The sequence below is a fragment of the Acipenser ruthenus genome, chromosome 20, assembly GCF_902713425.1.
Source record: "Acipenser ruthenus chromosome 20, fAciRut3.2 maternal haplotype, whole genome shotgun sequence".
Classification (NCBI taxonomy): Eukaryota; Metazoa; Chordata; class Actinopteri; order Acipenseriformes; family Acipenseridae; genus Acipenser; species Acipenser ruthenus.
Window position 1 is genome coordinate 3,094,171 of NC_081208.1, and position 15,692 is coordinate 3,109,862.

The 15,692-nt window shown below is 41.6% G+C and overlaps 1 protein-coding gene across 6 annotated transcripts in view; it reads right to left on the reverse strand.

Annotated features, from left to right (window-relative positions):
* Positions 1 to 617: 617 nt before the first annotated feature.
* LOC117425411 (E3 ubiquitin-protein ligase MIB2) overlaps positions 618 to 15,692 on the reverse strand; it is a 52,640-nt gene continuing 37,565 nt past the window's right edge. For all 6 annotated transcript variants that reach the window (XM_058993146.1, XM_034904393.2, XM_058993148.1 and 3 more), the window contains 10 exons: positions 15,198 to 15,331; positions 14,110 to 14,258; positions 13,283 to 13,439; positions 12,599 to 12,753; positions 7,266 to 7,392; positions 6,391 to 6,615; positions 5,268 to 5,446; positions 4,483 to 4,673; positions 4,040 to 4,105; positions 618 to 3,626 (listed from right to left, as the gene is read on the reverse strand). In XM_058993146.1, coding sequence (XP_058849129.1) covers positions 3,385 to 3,626; positions 4,040 to 4,105; positions 4,483 to 4,673; positions 5,268 to 5,446; positions 6,391 to 6,615; positions 7,266 to 7,392; positions 12,599 to 12,753; positions 13,283 to 13,439; positions 14,110 to 14,258; positions 15,198 to 15,331 — 1,625 coding nt within the window. In that variant the 3' untranslated portion in view covers positions 618 to 3,384. The remainder of the gene's footprint in view (positions 3,627 to 4,039; positions 4,106 to 4,482; positions 4,674 to 5,267; positions 5,447 to 6,390; positions 6,616 to 7,265; positions 7,393 to 12,598; positions 12,754 to 13,282; positions 13,440 to 14,109; positions 14,259 to 15,197; positions 15,332 to 15,692) is intronic.

The following is a 15,692-nucleotide window of genomic DNA, read 5'->3' on the forward strand; positions in this document are numbered from 1 at the left end:
CTGACAATTGAAATAGCTGAGCCGAGATGTCTCCATCAGTCGTTTGACTGAGCAGAACTGCTGAGGCAGCATTACAGCCTGTAGCTTATGGATGAAGTGGTTTCAGAATTGGCTGCACAAGATCTGTGTTGCAGAGAACAGATGTTGAATAATTTTAATCCATGGAGTGAGAGCGTGACTGAAAAGGCATGTTCTGTTGTAGTAGAGGTTTGTTGAAGCCTGTGGGAATTCATTTCAAATGCAATTGAGTCTTGTAAACTTGTAATTATTTAGAACAAGACCACAGGCTAGACTATGTGTATTTAAATCGACCACTGAGAAAAAAAAAGGAGACACTTGTCTATAAGCACGTTGTATAGTCCAATTTAAATGAGTTATTATTTAGTATGAACAGGCTAGTACAGCAAAATAACATCTACTAAAATGTATTTATTCCATGGTAAATTGTGTAGGGAAGATACCAATATTTAAAATATATATTCTCATTATATATGCTGCACAGGTACATTTACCTGTGGAAATCTTGTAATAATTCTACAGTCCTCTCTGTACAGCAGCTAAGGGAGGTGCAACATCCTAAATTAATGTATTTAGTGTACATATAAAATGAAGACACATTTCTTATAAAACAGTTCCATATTTATTGCAAAATATTTTTTACAGAAAAAAAAACCAAAAACATGGGAGTACTGAACAATAAGGCCAACAACAGAAGAAGTGCTGCAGAAACACCAGCTGTAACTATGTATGTGTTTGGATTTTTAAAACAAACTTCTCAATGCATCGCTGCAAACCTTCTTGCTTCTTTGAGCACTGGCACAATCTGCATTCTAGTACTTCTCTTTCTGGGAATACCACATTTAAAGAGCTATCATTTTAAAAAGAAACAACAACAAAAATAGTTTTTGTTTGACTTATTTTCTTAAAATAATAATAATAATAATAATAATAATAATAATAATATGTTTGGCTCCGAAAAATAATAAGCAACAATTACACAAAGTAAAATCTTTGCAACACAAAAATTGGGAAGTTAAATTTTCTTCCGTATTTTTAGACCTTTCATACCTTTTGGAATACTGTAACCTCGAGCACGGCAATTAAAAAAAAAACAAACAAACAAAAAAAAAAACCCTTTCCTAAGAGGTATCGTTCTTTGCCAACCAGCTACAAAAAATGTACCATTGACCGTGACTCTTCAAAACATCCCTCCCTAATGAGATATGATTACATATAAATAATATATATTAACATGTACTTCTGTAGAGTAGAGCACTTTACACAGATGTAAAAATTTGACTGTTCCTTTGTGTACAACTCTGTTCCTAGTTGGGAGTCATCGACATTCAACCCCTGTTAGCTTGGCACTGGAGAAGTTTTTACTCCTGGAAGTAAACCTTCAATTTTTATTTATTTAATTTATTTTTACAAAGGCAGAGTAAAACGTTTCTGAAACTACAATTCACCACCGTTTCCTACAGGACCTGCAATTCCAAAAGCATTCGGGTGAGTCTGCAAAGAGGCTAAAAGCAGAGATGTAACTAATCTGTAAGATTACACGAAGTTTAGAACACTACAAGCCCTTTTGAAACATTATTTTCCTACTGCCCACTGGATTTAAGTTTCTAATCTCTTGGCAGGTACAGGGAAGCAACATATTCCTGTAGCGCTGAATGAATGAATGCATGCAGCTGGTTAAGATGAAAATGACAAAATAAGTCTCTTCTGCACAGTTGTGTTCCACAAGACAACTATTAACACACATCTGAAAAACCAAAACAACATTTTTAGCCATTTAAAAATACATTTAAGGAAGTTCGCAATTGCATTCTCTTCCATCCGGGCTTCTGAGTTGTTCTCGTCCGAATCTTTACAGTTTAAAAAAAATCTGGTTTTGATGAGAAATGGAAGATGCAGGCAGGCAAAGCTCCATGCGGTTTCTGCATTGAGATTTGGTTCAGGGTTGAAAATGCTGGTGCAGTATGTGGATCTCCGAAAGAACACTGCGTTTGCCAATGCGTCTTCTGCATAGCAATCCTAATGCTCACTCCCTTAGAAACTGGCCTTGTATTGCCGTTTGTTTAAACTGCATTAAATAAATCAACATGCTCTTTACAGTGCAATCTCTGTAATTTGACCACTAGAGGGACAGAGTAAAATGGGCTGATTAGAGACCTGCTCCTAATAGTGGGCGCTTGTCTCCATATTGAAAGGATCCGTTAGTGGTCTAAGGAGGGCGCTTACTGGATTGCATTATTCATATTTATATCTTGCATTTGTGTACTTTATGCATATTTAAAAGGTAACACAGAGATGGGGGAAAAAACTAGACCCTCTGAATTCATTCTGACTCCTCAAATGCTTTAACTTGCATCTATTTCAAATGACCTATTCCATAACAGGCTGGGATTACATATAAGTTATGTCTCTGCTATCCTTACAGTGGCTTTAAAGAAAGGCAAATGAATAGACAATGGGAATTATGTCATGCTGAGTTTTTGCTGATCACATTTGTTGTTTTGATAAAAGTGCCATGATTCAAATCTAAAGCACAAGCAGTAGTGAGATTTTTATGGGTGAATAAATCTAAAAGTGTCGGCAAAGTAACACAAAACAAATGGACTGAACTCCATCTTCCAAAAGTTTGTTCAAACCAATAGTGGGAAAATCGGTAATTTTCCAGACAAGCGAAATTTCTGCAACACCTTCCTGTACCAAAAAAAAAAAGTAATTCTCCCAGGGACCTATAAATGATGGTTGAAAAATACAATGCATTTCTCTCTCTTGTTTCTGGATGCGAAGTCGTCGATCGATTAGTCTTTACCCAAGACCCTGAGTTAACTGTTTTATAAACAGAATGTTTTGTTATGAGGTGTGAAATGAAGTTTTTTTTTGAGCAACGGCAAAATAATTTTCCCCATCAGATAAAATACGGTATTGATTCTTCATATATAAATAAACAGTACTCATTATAGCTATGCTAAACCACAAATACATATTACTCATTATTTTTACAATATACATATATATATAGCTCTTTTGCATATCAATGGAATAGGTGATGGAACTATGTTAACATTCATTGACTGTTACTTACATGATGTTGTGTTAGTCAATAGCAGAAGGCTACACTTAAGCAGCACTGGATGTATTAGATCCATATGAAACACTGGGGGGGAAAAAAAAACGAGACTATGGCATCATACTTTGACACAGCCACAGGTATAAAAACATAATTAAAAGAAAAGGAACGAGCCAGAAGGAGGGGTGGGGAGGGGAGTAAACGAGAGATACATCTCCGAGGGATGTGGGCACATATATAATGTACCCATTTTTTTTTCTTCTTTCAAAGCCAGCCCAGCCCCAGCAGGGGGCGCTGGCTGGTCAGACGAAGATCTGGATGCGCTCGCGGATGGTCTGCCGGCAGATGGGGCAGGTCTTGAGCGCGGCGCTGCAGTCGATGCAGGAGGCGTGGCCGCACTGGAACACCAACTTGATGTGGTTGTCGATGCAGATGGGACAGGTGATGCGTTCCTCCATCTGCCGATAACGGGACTGCAGCTGCTCCAGCAGGTTGCTCTGCTCCGAGTTCTCCGGGCTGGGGCTGCACTCCACCTCTGTGTTGTCTGGATGGGACGGCATTGAGTGACGTTACACCGATGCCTCGCAGTGGTAACCAGGATTGATACTAGGACATCATAGATAGATACTATGACATCAGCTTTTGCTTGTGCACAGCGGTAACCAGGACTGATACTATGACATCATCATTAAGTAAAATTATGGTAAAAGTGATGAAACAGATACAGAAAAAAAATCCTGGTTACCTCTGTGCACAAGCAAAAGATTATGTCATAGTATCAATCCTGGTTATCGCTGTGCACAATCATTAACCAGGACTGATACTATGACATCATCTATGATATCATCTTTTGCTTGTGCGCAGCGGTAACCAGTATTTTTTTTTGTATCTGTTTCATCACTTTTACCATCATTTTACTTAATCTCGGTATAGCACGTAAATACATGAAAAAAGTACCTTGTCTGGTTTTCTTTGTTATCGTGACCTGGCACTTGAGGCATTTTTTCATGCGTAGAGCACATTCTGTGAATCAAAACAAAAAAAGAATTATTTACTGCTCTTCACTTCCAAGAGTCTAGGACCAGTCAACACGTGTTAAATTACTTTCCTCAGGTATACAAAAGCTATATTCATTTTCCAACTGTGTTGCACTTTCTTGATCATTTCACCTGGTGGTTGGATTTGACTCCACCCCTTCAACGACTGTCATTAACCAACCACCTGCTTCCCCTTTTGACTGGCATTCTTTGTAGCCAGTAACATGCTGAGGGGAAATAACTTAAAAACAGACTTGCTAAGAGTATGGAAACGGATCTCTAACCTCGTGTAGTAGCAGATGTTTTCAAACGAAGATGTACGTTTCAGACCTATCTAGTGAATACAATCTCTGGAGTCCTCACCCTCGCAGGCCACGCTGTGCTGGCAGGGGGAGAAGAGGAGCAGCAGGGCCAGCTCTGAGCAGATGAGGCACTCCGAGGGGCCGGGGATGGAGGGCATGGCCAGGTTGGTCATGGTGTTGGGGGTGGTGTGGACTCTCCGCAGACTGCTGCTCACCACCGGACCAGAGCTGTTGCTTTGGAGCTGCTGCAACCTACAAAGAAAAGGGCAAAAGAAACAGTTCAGTCAGTTCAGAACGTGGCTTTCATTGTGACATCATTGCACTGGTAGCATTATGCCTCAGCTGCACAGTCTTTAGTAGCAAGTTCTGCTTGTTGAATTTCATGAGGGCCTTCGAGTAAGCTAAATTAGTTTTATCTCTAGAACTGGCACATAACAGTTAATTAAAAAAAAAAAACCAGGTAAAAGTGTTGCTTTTTAGACTAGCTCTTGAATTTACTGTTGGTAAAAGTGACATAAATAGCTAGAAGTTTATGACTTCAGATGACAACAAAACTGGTAACCACTCCCCCGACTCATATCCAGCAGGGGCATAGCAGGCTTGTGAGGCAGGAACTCTGAGAGATTACAATCCAATGTCCTCCAGCAGGTGTCGCTATTTTGCCATGGTTGCACTTTGCATTCCCTGTGCTTTCCGTATGCTTCACTACACGCCCTTTGCTATGCTTTTATTATGATTTACAATACATATATACACTTTACTGGTATGCTGCAGGAAAAGGTTTATAAGGCTGGCAGAGGTACAACAGGACACGCATTGATACAGGAATAACAGGCTGTTTGTTACCTGTGCTTCTCAGAGAAGTTTTTGATGAGCTGCACTATCATCCCGTCTGTGACCAGGTCCAGCGGGCTCTTTCCTTTGTGATTGGCGTAGTTTATGTCGGCTCCCTCCTGGGCCAGGAAGCAGGCGATCGCAGCGCCCACATTCAACTCCTGATTCCCTAACAGCCCCGAGCCCTGCAGCTAAACCCACAGACAGACAGGCTGCAATCAGGTGTTGAAGGGGACTATATAAAACCACCTCTGTTCAGAGTTATTTGTAAGAAACTTTAGGACATTATGATTGAGCGTTTGAAGTTACAAATAAAATACAAGGCATTAGGATTTAGACTGATAAGGGTTATATAACAGCTTGGTTGTTACTATGGATATACACTACACTCCCTTGTAATGATTGGTGAAGCAAACACCTAGGTGCTATAAGAAGATACCTGTGAGAAAGAGGATTTGGTATTGTAGGAAGATAAATCTTTAACAGCCTTGCATCACAGTTTTTAGAAGTAAAATTAGAGACTAAGATCTAATGCAAAGAAGCACTGATCCTATAGCTGGCACTGCATGCTCACTAAACATAACCAACAGGTCATTGAGGAGGATTTTATACAGTCAGCTCACGTGTTGCATCCAGTGCTGCTACGAGAGGGTGTCTGTGTGGAGGGTAGTGGTTCTGTATGTGTGTTTGTGGGATGTGGTGGGGTATCCCTCCAAGTGATTTGAATACATTGATAGCGAAGCTGAAACCAAACCTACTGCAAGACACCCCAACACCATGTCTCTGCCTTTACGATCTCACACATTAGTGAAAGAGCAAAATCATATTGCCCTGGCCTTTAAAGACTAAATAAAAGCTAGTTTGAAATCTTACATTTAATTACAGGGTTGGGAATGAGAGTCCTTTTGCATAGCAGTTTGATGCATTCCAGATTTTACTCGGAGCTACTGGGTATAACAAGCTCAAAAGTAAAAAAAAAAACTGGCCTGGTTTAAAATGCAATGCAACAGGAGGCTTAAGGGCTGCTGAGTTGAGAAGAATCCAGCAGAGGAATTCTGAAGCCAGGAGCACAGGTCCCACACTGCTCAGCTCTGTAAGGAAGCACAGGTGTCCTGCCTGCCTTCCTTCCACTCACCCTGGTGTAGAGAGAGGAGCCCTCCCCCTCCATGGCTGCCATGGTGGATGCGAGCTGCTGCCGGCTCAGGGCGATGTGCACGGCCGTGTCTCCATCCTCGTCTTCCACATTGACGTCAGCCCCTTCCGTCACCAGGAGCTGAACCATCTCGGCGTGGCCCTGCGTCACGGCTAGCTGCAGGGGGGTCTGGTTACGGTTATTCCTGATGTTGATGTCACAGCGGCCCTGACAAGGGAGGTGGGGGAACGACACAAACAAACACGTATTATCCTGGCCAGTCAATCTAGAAGAGATGGAGATTTTATATAAACAGAAGGATCTGTTGTTCATTGCTGCTTTTGGCTATGTAGACATTTCAAAACAGCATTTCCTTTTCCCATGCTTGCTCAACGGCCCCATTGTAATGTTTTGCTGTGTTTCAACAACATGGGGTTTTCCTTGTATTCCAGTCACCCTGCTTAGTAAAGGTTTATTCATTGTATGACTCAATTCCAGCACTTACGTGAAGCACTTAGCAAATATGAGGTCCTATGTGCAAGATTGAATTTTAATGAGATAGCAGATGTACTGAGTGGTCACGTGAAGAGTTCCTGGATTTGAAAGTGCAGCAATGAAACTCGGCAGTTGTAGTAACAGCTTTGTGTACACACATTTTCCCCCTCAGATATGTGATCAGAGAATTGCGCAGGCTTCTTCCACACCGAGATGTAGATCTATAAATATAACAGCTGCATGCATCCAGTCCTTTGTTCTTTTTATAGCAAATATCAGATCTTTATTGAATTCATCAAAACCGATTAGATTGCTTCACAGGCAAATTTCTACAGATAAGATTAGCGCCCCCCTAGTGGACAGTGAAGGAGTAGAAAGGTTACCTCTTTGATGAGGACTTCAGCCACCTCCCTGTGGTTGTTTAGGGCAGCCAGGTGCAGAGCAGAGAAGCCATCCTCCTTTTTGACATCAGCTAACTGGCGTGCTCGTGCCAGGATCTTCTCCATAGCTCTGAGTGGGAGGACAAGAAAACAAAAGCGGCGGGAATCAGACAGGAAGAGCAGCCAAGGGTAATCTTTAAAGCTGGCTCTCTCTTCTCTTTCAGCCCTCCAGTGCTTATCGATCGCACTGTGGGAAAGAGAACAACAATCACGCAGGCGCTGAACCTTCACACAAGGCACTGTCTGATCACAGTTATACACGGTCCTTAAGGAAAGTGATCCATAGTTTAGTACAAACTTTATAATTTCTTAAGATTACTTAATTATCTTTTAGTAGTCCATTACACAGCTTTTGTAAAAAAAAAAAAAAAAAACGGTCAATTTTCAAGCATAAACATTAGCGGTAGAGGCATAAGTGTTTAATTGTAGGAGTGTGGGTAATGGTTTCCTGGAACAACAACAAATGGTTCTCCATTTGCAGTTAAGCCCAAGGAACTGCTGAATAAAAACAGTCATGCATTACAACTAAAGGCAACCCTTCCTCAAGGCTTTCAAAGTGTATAACTCTCCAATAGGCAGATTACTACTCATAAATAAAGCAAATATCTAATGGGTGAAACTGCTGCCCAGCATGGTAGAACAGTTCTCTTTTAGAGATCTTGCAGCCCTACTCTGATTTAAGCACTTGATTGATCTCCGGGTTAGAAACTCCTAGTCCTTCATCCAGTCCTGGGTTTCCAAATTCCTCTTGCTTACACGTATTATTGTATACTAACTTATCACACATGTATTATTATATACTCACTTATCACAGTATGAATAGCTCTGTGCATCTATTGGGGGAGAGGAACAGTTTATTTAATAGTAGACTCGTTGCTCAAACTCCTGGCTTCTGATTATTTAACTAATATAACTGAGGGGAGCTCTGAAACCCAGAACTGGGATCAGGACTAGTGTACGTTTCTGGCCAATATCAAATTTTGGCATTTATAATGACGCTTCTAAGGTTCAGTTCAAGTTTAAGAGTTTAAAAAAATATATATTTTCTGATATTTCTTTTCAAATCAATGGGGGTGTAAACATGTTATTTATATGTTAAATAATTTTTAAAAAGTAGCATGCATATATGAGAAATATTTTCAATAAATGTGCTTAGGAAATACAGCATGCCTGACATTGAAGTCATGCGTCTGACCCAGACATGAACTGAAAGGGTTTTGTTCCTTTCACACACGTTGCAGACGGTCTAAAAATGCCCCGTACCAGACTTTGAAAGGGAAAAGCTTTAAATGACGTCTCTTTTCATATTTCAGCTTAATCTTTATAGCACTTTGGATTTGTAATATTTAGCTTTCACTGCTGTGAAAGTCCTTGCAGAGATTTGCGAATTAAACAGCTGAAGAGTCTGTACTGTCCCCGAATCAATGTGAACAACCATGTTAAATAATGGAACCTAATTCACTTCCATTCACAAAGCTCCTCTATTAACATTGGAACTGAGACCACCATAAAACAAGCCTGAGTTGCACACTGTGTGTTTAATGGTGTGTGGAATTAAAAGAAGCTGAGGGATGTTATATTTGTTAGGGATGGCTTTGTGTTTGGAATTAGCGAGGCGAGGCTCACACACAAACACACACACAGAGGCATTGCTGTTGGATATACAGCAGCATCGCAGGATTTCTCAGGAACATTGATCAGGCTTTGACCGCATTGTGACTGTGTGGGGTGGGGGTGAGGGGTCAGTAACCTGAACACTAAACAGAAAACAGAGCAAAAAACAAACGGCCACCAGGCTAAATTAACCTTGTTATGGGTACAGCTAAATCACTATCTCAACATTTTCACCCGAAACAGGGGCTATGCTTTGAATACAGCCTCTCCCTGCCTAACATACTGTTGTTCAATACTCTTATTTGTTTCACCACAAGGCTACTGAAGTATAGAGAACTATGTCAGCCCATTCTAAAGGGTAACAGTTTATCCTTTAGGATAAGTGTTGTATGGTTAGCCTTTTGACACGGTTGGCTTTGTGTTATGTGGAACATTCTATAGATTGTGTAATAGATTCCAGAACCTTATTGACCACTATTGCTTCAAATCTTATGGAATGTGTTAACAGAGGAGAAAAGTAGGTTCTTTTTCTAAGACATCTTATCACCAGCTCACTAAAGCTCAATCAATTTGCCTTATACAACATGTCTTAAGTGACCCAGGGTGGGAACATTAACTCAGCATGCTTTCTTTGCTAATTTCTATGCAATTTGCAGTGCGTTTTTAGATTTTGCATTCCGCATTAATTTGTGTGGAACATTTTAGCATGCTGCATTTTAAATAAGTTGTCCACATTTCTCGGTTTAATTTGCTCCGTGTCACTCGATGCTGACGTTTATTCACAGTAAAGGGTTACGGACCTAAAAAAAAACTGCTTTGAAAGGGTTAACAGATAGATTGTGCGGTGAACGCACAGCTGCTTCTTTCAATCCTCAGTCTCTCTCTCTCTCCCTCCCTCTCCACTTCACTCCTCTCCCTCAGGATCTGTGAGACTGCTAATGAGACTGAGCTCCATGGCAATGCTGTTATTTTTTCTAACCCCTTTGGATTCACCTTCCCTTCAGACAGGGGCCATGCTGCCCCAAAGTGCTTCATCTGAGTCGAACCTAAAGCAGATCTGTGCTGCTCTGCGACCTCTACACCCATCACTGTTACATTCCATAGCCTTAGTTTGTAGATGCCTGAATAGCAACAGTACTGTATCTATGCTCTCAGTTTCCACCGTCCTTGAATAACTTGCTATGTCTGGCCATTCTAGATATTGATCATTTCATTTTCCCTGGGCTTTATGCATTTTACCAAATGCACAGTCAAAAACCTGAAGCTTTAGAACTATTTCAGGATCTGCTATTTAAAACATATATGGCATTGTTAGTATCTGGTATTTTTTAACTCTTAACTCAATAGACAAACATGCAAGTCATTTCACAATACAGAGAGAGAGAGAGAGAGAGAGAGAGAGAGAGAGAGAGAGAGAGAGAGAGAGAGAGAGAGAGAGAGAGAGAGAGATGAATCTTGGCAGATAGCAACAATAAACTGTGGTGAAGGGAACGGTTAAATTCAAGGCACAGGGGGCGCTGTTTTGGTCACACTGAGCACCTGCTTGTGCTAGCTGCCAAGCTACCCTGCTTTATGGCACATACTTTTCCCTCTGACGTTACCGTGCTTCTAAACACACAGATGGTTAAGGACTAGGCACACACGACAGAAGAACAGTTTCTTCAACAAGACGCTGGATCTGAGGACTGTACTGCCTTGTAGAATGGGAGGGGGTTGTTTTTGCTGAGAATCAGGGAACATTAATTTTTCGCCGCTGGTATTATTTATGGAAAGAAATAGAGGCCCCCTATCCAGTGTGAAATGGCTGAGTGCCGCTAGAAAGCTGGGAGCCATAGGATTTGTTTATACCTCACTCAGAGGATTGAAATGCTCGGATGAAAATTAGCAGTGAAGCACAGAGAGAGAGAGAGAGAGAGAGAGAGAGAGAGAGAGAGAGAGAGAGAGAGAGAGAGAGAGAGAGAGGATGTGTGCCCTTTTTTGGCTAAAGAGCCATTCTAACATTTCCATGATCAAACACCCTTAATATGTTTAACTGTTTCGTTGATTGCCCATGTAGAGAAAGAGAATTACAGAACTTAAAACAGACACACACCAATACAACAGTATACTGTATGACAGATCTTGATCCTTGGTGCTAAAAAAAAGGGAAGTACCCCAGGAGACTGCTATTAAAACGTCACATGGTTTTGAAACATTTATGAGTATGATGGGCAATACTGATTTGTACAAGCTGCACAAAAAGGCTTATCTATCAACGTGGTTTAAAACCGCACATAAATCTATGGTGATCTTATTACGAGAGAATCGTATGCATAAGCACAACAAACAAGATACTACACAGACGCTTATCTGACGTAAACAGACACTTATCACAAGTCTGTGCCTACAGAACACGCTACCTCGCACACAAACACACATTTATCTCTGTGTGGGTAACCTTTCTTAAGGCTATTTATGTTCAATTGACAAGAATCAATTCTGTCGCTTTAAATAAAAACAATTAAAAAAAACCACAGAACGAGCCTTCATGGAAAGTCTGGAGGCTGTAAATCTGAAACAGCTGCTAGGTTGAATCCTGAAAGTCCTCCTTTATATATAAAAAAAAGGTCTTGTCAGTGTGATTTATGTATTTGGGCCACTTGGCACTAACAAGCTGTGAAGAGGTCCAGGCTACAGCACGTAACAGACCCAGATTCAGCTAACTGTCCTCTGGAGGAGGTCCTCTGATAAGCCACCTCTGGGGAATCAGCTGACCAGGCGATCACTACCTTTCTTATTGGACATATTATCAAAATCATGTAATGAAAATGCCACGCTTCTATCTTCAGCTGGCACCGGTACTTGTCAGAAACGCACCCTGCTTGTGTTTTGTTTAGTCATCTAATGCAAATGCACTGGGATCAGCTCAGGTTGAAAGCAACACTGCAAAGCAATGCAATAGCTTGCATGATCGATGGAGTCTGATTATAATACTATGAATGCTGCAACAGCCTTTTTATCATGGGAACAAACCCTCAAGGATGTAAATTCAAGCCCTGAACATTTTTATTGTATGGGACCATAAAATTCAACGCAGGCACTTTTATGGTTAAACCTGCAATCTCTGGCCTGGAAGTGTCTAATGGGCCATATGATGTCAACCCACACCAGATTTGATTGAAATATGCCCACAGGGTCTTTATCAAATCACAACAAGTGCACTTAACAGCTCAACATCACATTGTGTTGCTGTATTTTTTTTACTATTCCCCCTGTGCTTTTCTGTTTCGACATCAGTTCAAATCTTAGTAGACGGGACAGGTGGCTTTGTACTGAGAAGACATCATCGATTAGATCCTTGTGTGGGCTTAACCCTACTGCAGCCTAGATAGTTGAGTCTGAAGTTAAATCATCTGGGCAAGAAGGCTGCGTATTAGGATAATAGAATAATGTTATATTATTGACAAAGTAAAAATCAACCCCAGGTTCAAGCAGCAATTGTGAGCTCAAAACAACTCGCAACATTGCTGCGATTCTGCTCAAGGTTTTGGTGAAATCAAGAAACTCAAGTGAGTGAAGGCGTGTGTGAAACGAACGGGAGGGCGGTGCTGCATTGCTTCGGGCTTGCCTGGGCAGTGCTGTACGGATCAGGAGCGGGGTGAAGACTGGGCCGCTTTACTCACAGTTTGTTCCCCTTCAGTGCCGCGTGGTGGAGAAGGTTAAAGCCCCTGTTGTTCTGCTGGGTGAAGTCGATGTTGGGAACGTCGGTCAGGATCTCGATGATGTTCCTGAAGTCTTTAGCAATGGCGTCGTGAAGTGGAGTATCGCCGTAGGAATCCTAAACGCAGGGGGCAGTACAACGGTAAATGAGACTCCACTGGATGGACATTGGTGAGCTGCTGAGGAGGCGTGGTTCTACAAAAGAAGCATTTTAACTGGTTGCCTTAAGAGCCCTAGCTTTTACATGGTGTGAGCAAGTCACTTCCCTTGTCCCGTAACAGACGACAGAAAGAGACGTGGAGCTGGCTAAATACCTCATTAACGATACAGAACTGGGGAAACGACAGTGTATCAAAAGTGCGTTTATCCTGCCTTTCCAACTGTAAAACAATCTGCTCCTGTTTTGAAAAATGCGACACCCAGCACTGCTGTTCTGACTACCAGGACTCCCTTGGCATGATTCTCTATAAACTCAGTGGCTGGAAAGTGCTCTCTAACGGGTGCCTTAATAGGCAGAGGAACGTGCAGCTAAACAAAGACAACTGTCAGGCCATGTCGGAATACTGGCAGTCAATTGCATGCATCCGAGTTTAAAAATCTCACAGGGCTTCCAGTTCTCTTTCCAGGAGGGGCTCTGGGTTGCTCACCTGTAGGTTGATGTCAGCATTGTGTTCTGAAAGCACACGCACCACCTCTGTGAAACCCTTATTGACAGCAATGTGCAGAGCCGTGCACATGGAAGTGTTGAGCAGGTTCACTCCGGCTCCTTTACTCAGGAGTAGCCGGGCGATCTCTGCCTGATTCCTGCAGGGGGAGAAACAAAAAATACAAAAAGAATGGATCAAACAAATGCCGTTTAAAAATGATTAGACAAAACGGAGGTCTTGATAGATGTTTGAAAACTGGAGCTTCTTGCATGTCCGAATTCTCATTTTTTTGAAGTTACGAATGAAAAGAAACAATAAGAACACAAAGATAAAGGTGTATCAGATTCATTCATTTTTAATCTGGCAGAAGCCACAGTATCAGCCGTTGTCTTTTAAAAATAAATAAATAAATAAATAAAATCCCCCTGTTGATTTCATCATCAAATGATTTTTTCTTTTTTCTTTAATTATTCATCATCAAGTATATCGTGGTTAAGAGAGACAGAAACAAGTTGTCCTGGCAGCCGGATGCCACATGAACCGCTGAAATAGGCCGCATGGAGTAATTACTCTATTCTAATGGCCCATTCCACGTTACGCGTTACAATGTGGAGCACACCCCCTGCATTGTACTGCAGGTGGAACACTTGGTGTAACACATATGTTGAATGCTATATAGCCAACAGCTTCCTACAGGAACAGTTTCTTGATTAAAACTCATAAGGAGCGATTTCCAGAGTCCTTAATGCTGCTGTAATGGGCCTAATGCAGAGACGACCACTGGCCCTTGCGAAGGGATCAGAAACTAGCCCTGAATGGCTCCTTACCCAAACGCTGTGTAATGCAGAGCCGTGTCTCCATCCTCGTCTTTGATTTCAATGCTGGCATTGGCCTGCAGCAGCACCTTCACCACCTCCATGTGACCCTGGTGTGCTGCCACCTGCAGAGATGTCTTCCCTTGATTCTTTACATCAACCTGGGAAAGAGAGGGGCGGCGCTAGACATGGAAACTATATATACCTGTAATAGGTGTGTTACGGGGTGTAGAGAGACTGGGAGCAGAAGAGGGTGCTAGAGAGCCGTTTCCTGTGAGAAGTCCTGACAATATGGCCAAGCCCTGGTGCAAACGCGTGGACTGCAGCCCTTTAAAACTTAGCATGCTATCAGAGTCCAGTGAATGTAATTGAAAACGGAGTGACTGGACAGTCTTTAGGCTAAATCCATTGGGTATCCCTGAGGTACCTGTGTTACCTGTATGAAGATATTCAAGATAGACATGCAATGTTGATGGCAAGGATTCCTCTGCAGCAGAGATCGGGTTTGCTTTTTTTTTTCTGTAACACCTGTTGATTGTATTATTTAGATGGTGTATTTGTGGAACTGTAAGCTGATTTGGGGAAGTTCACACTGAAAATAGAAGAACTCCTAGATTTTGTTCTCGAGTTTAGTAAACACACACTTGTGTGTTGTGAATACACATGGTTTCATAGACACTGGTTAGCACTTTTAAAACTATCTGATGTTACTTTAGGTCAAATAAACCAAGATTAGCAGGGTCTGTAAAAACTGCTGACAGCCCTAAAAGAAAACCAAGTCAAGTAGACAAACGTCTCTGTATTTTCAAAGAAAACCAAGTCATGTAGACAAACGTCTCTGTATTTTCAAACAAAACTAAGTCATGTAGACAAACGTCTCTGTATTTTCAAACAAAACTAAGTCATGTAGACAAACGTCTCTGTATTTTCAAACAAAACTAAGTCATGTAGACAAACGTCTCTGTATTTTCAAACAAAACCAAGTCAAGTAGAAAAACGTCTCTGTATTTTCAACTTGAAAAGGGAGAGTAGAAAATCCATTCCTTTGTTTCTTGCAGTAAAGATACAGGATTGCAGATTAAAGGCTGCTCTACACACACCTTTTCTGGGTATTTCTGCAGCAGATCCCGGACCTTGCTGGCACTCCCACGAGCAGCCTCGATAACCAGCCGTCCAGGGTTATCCTGGTCAGTAGCCTGGGACAGCAGCTTCTCCAGAACAGAGATCACAGTGCCTGCAGAGAGAAGGAGAAAGGAAGGTAGAGATGAATGGTGCTGTAGGGGTTCAATGACCCAACTGCAGCGGCATGCCCAGGCTTTCAGATGAAATGATAAAAAGGATGATGCATTGTGTTGTCACCGTGCTGCTATAACCACAAAACACCAGAGTAACGAGTGAAAATGCCACCAGGCTGTCTTTGAAAAGCATGAATGGAACAGAACGATTGAATGAAGTCTCAAAAACCCATTAAAAACAAAACAGCATGCTAATGCCACCTCTGACGACCTTTATGCTGCAGTAAAAATGGCGAGAATTCTTAAGGTAAACCCTCCAAGGGAATCTCCTGTTGGAAAAGTGCAATGAAGGAGGGACAA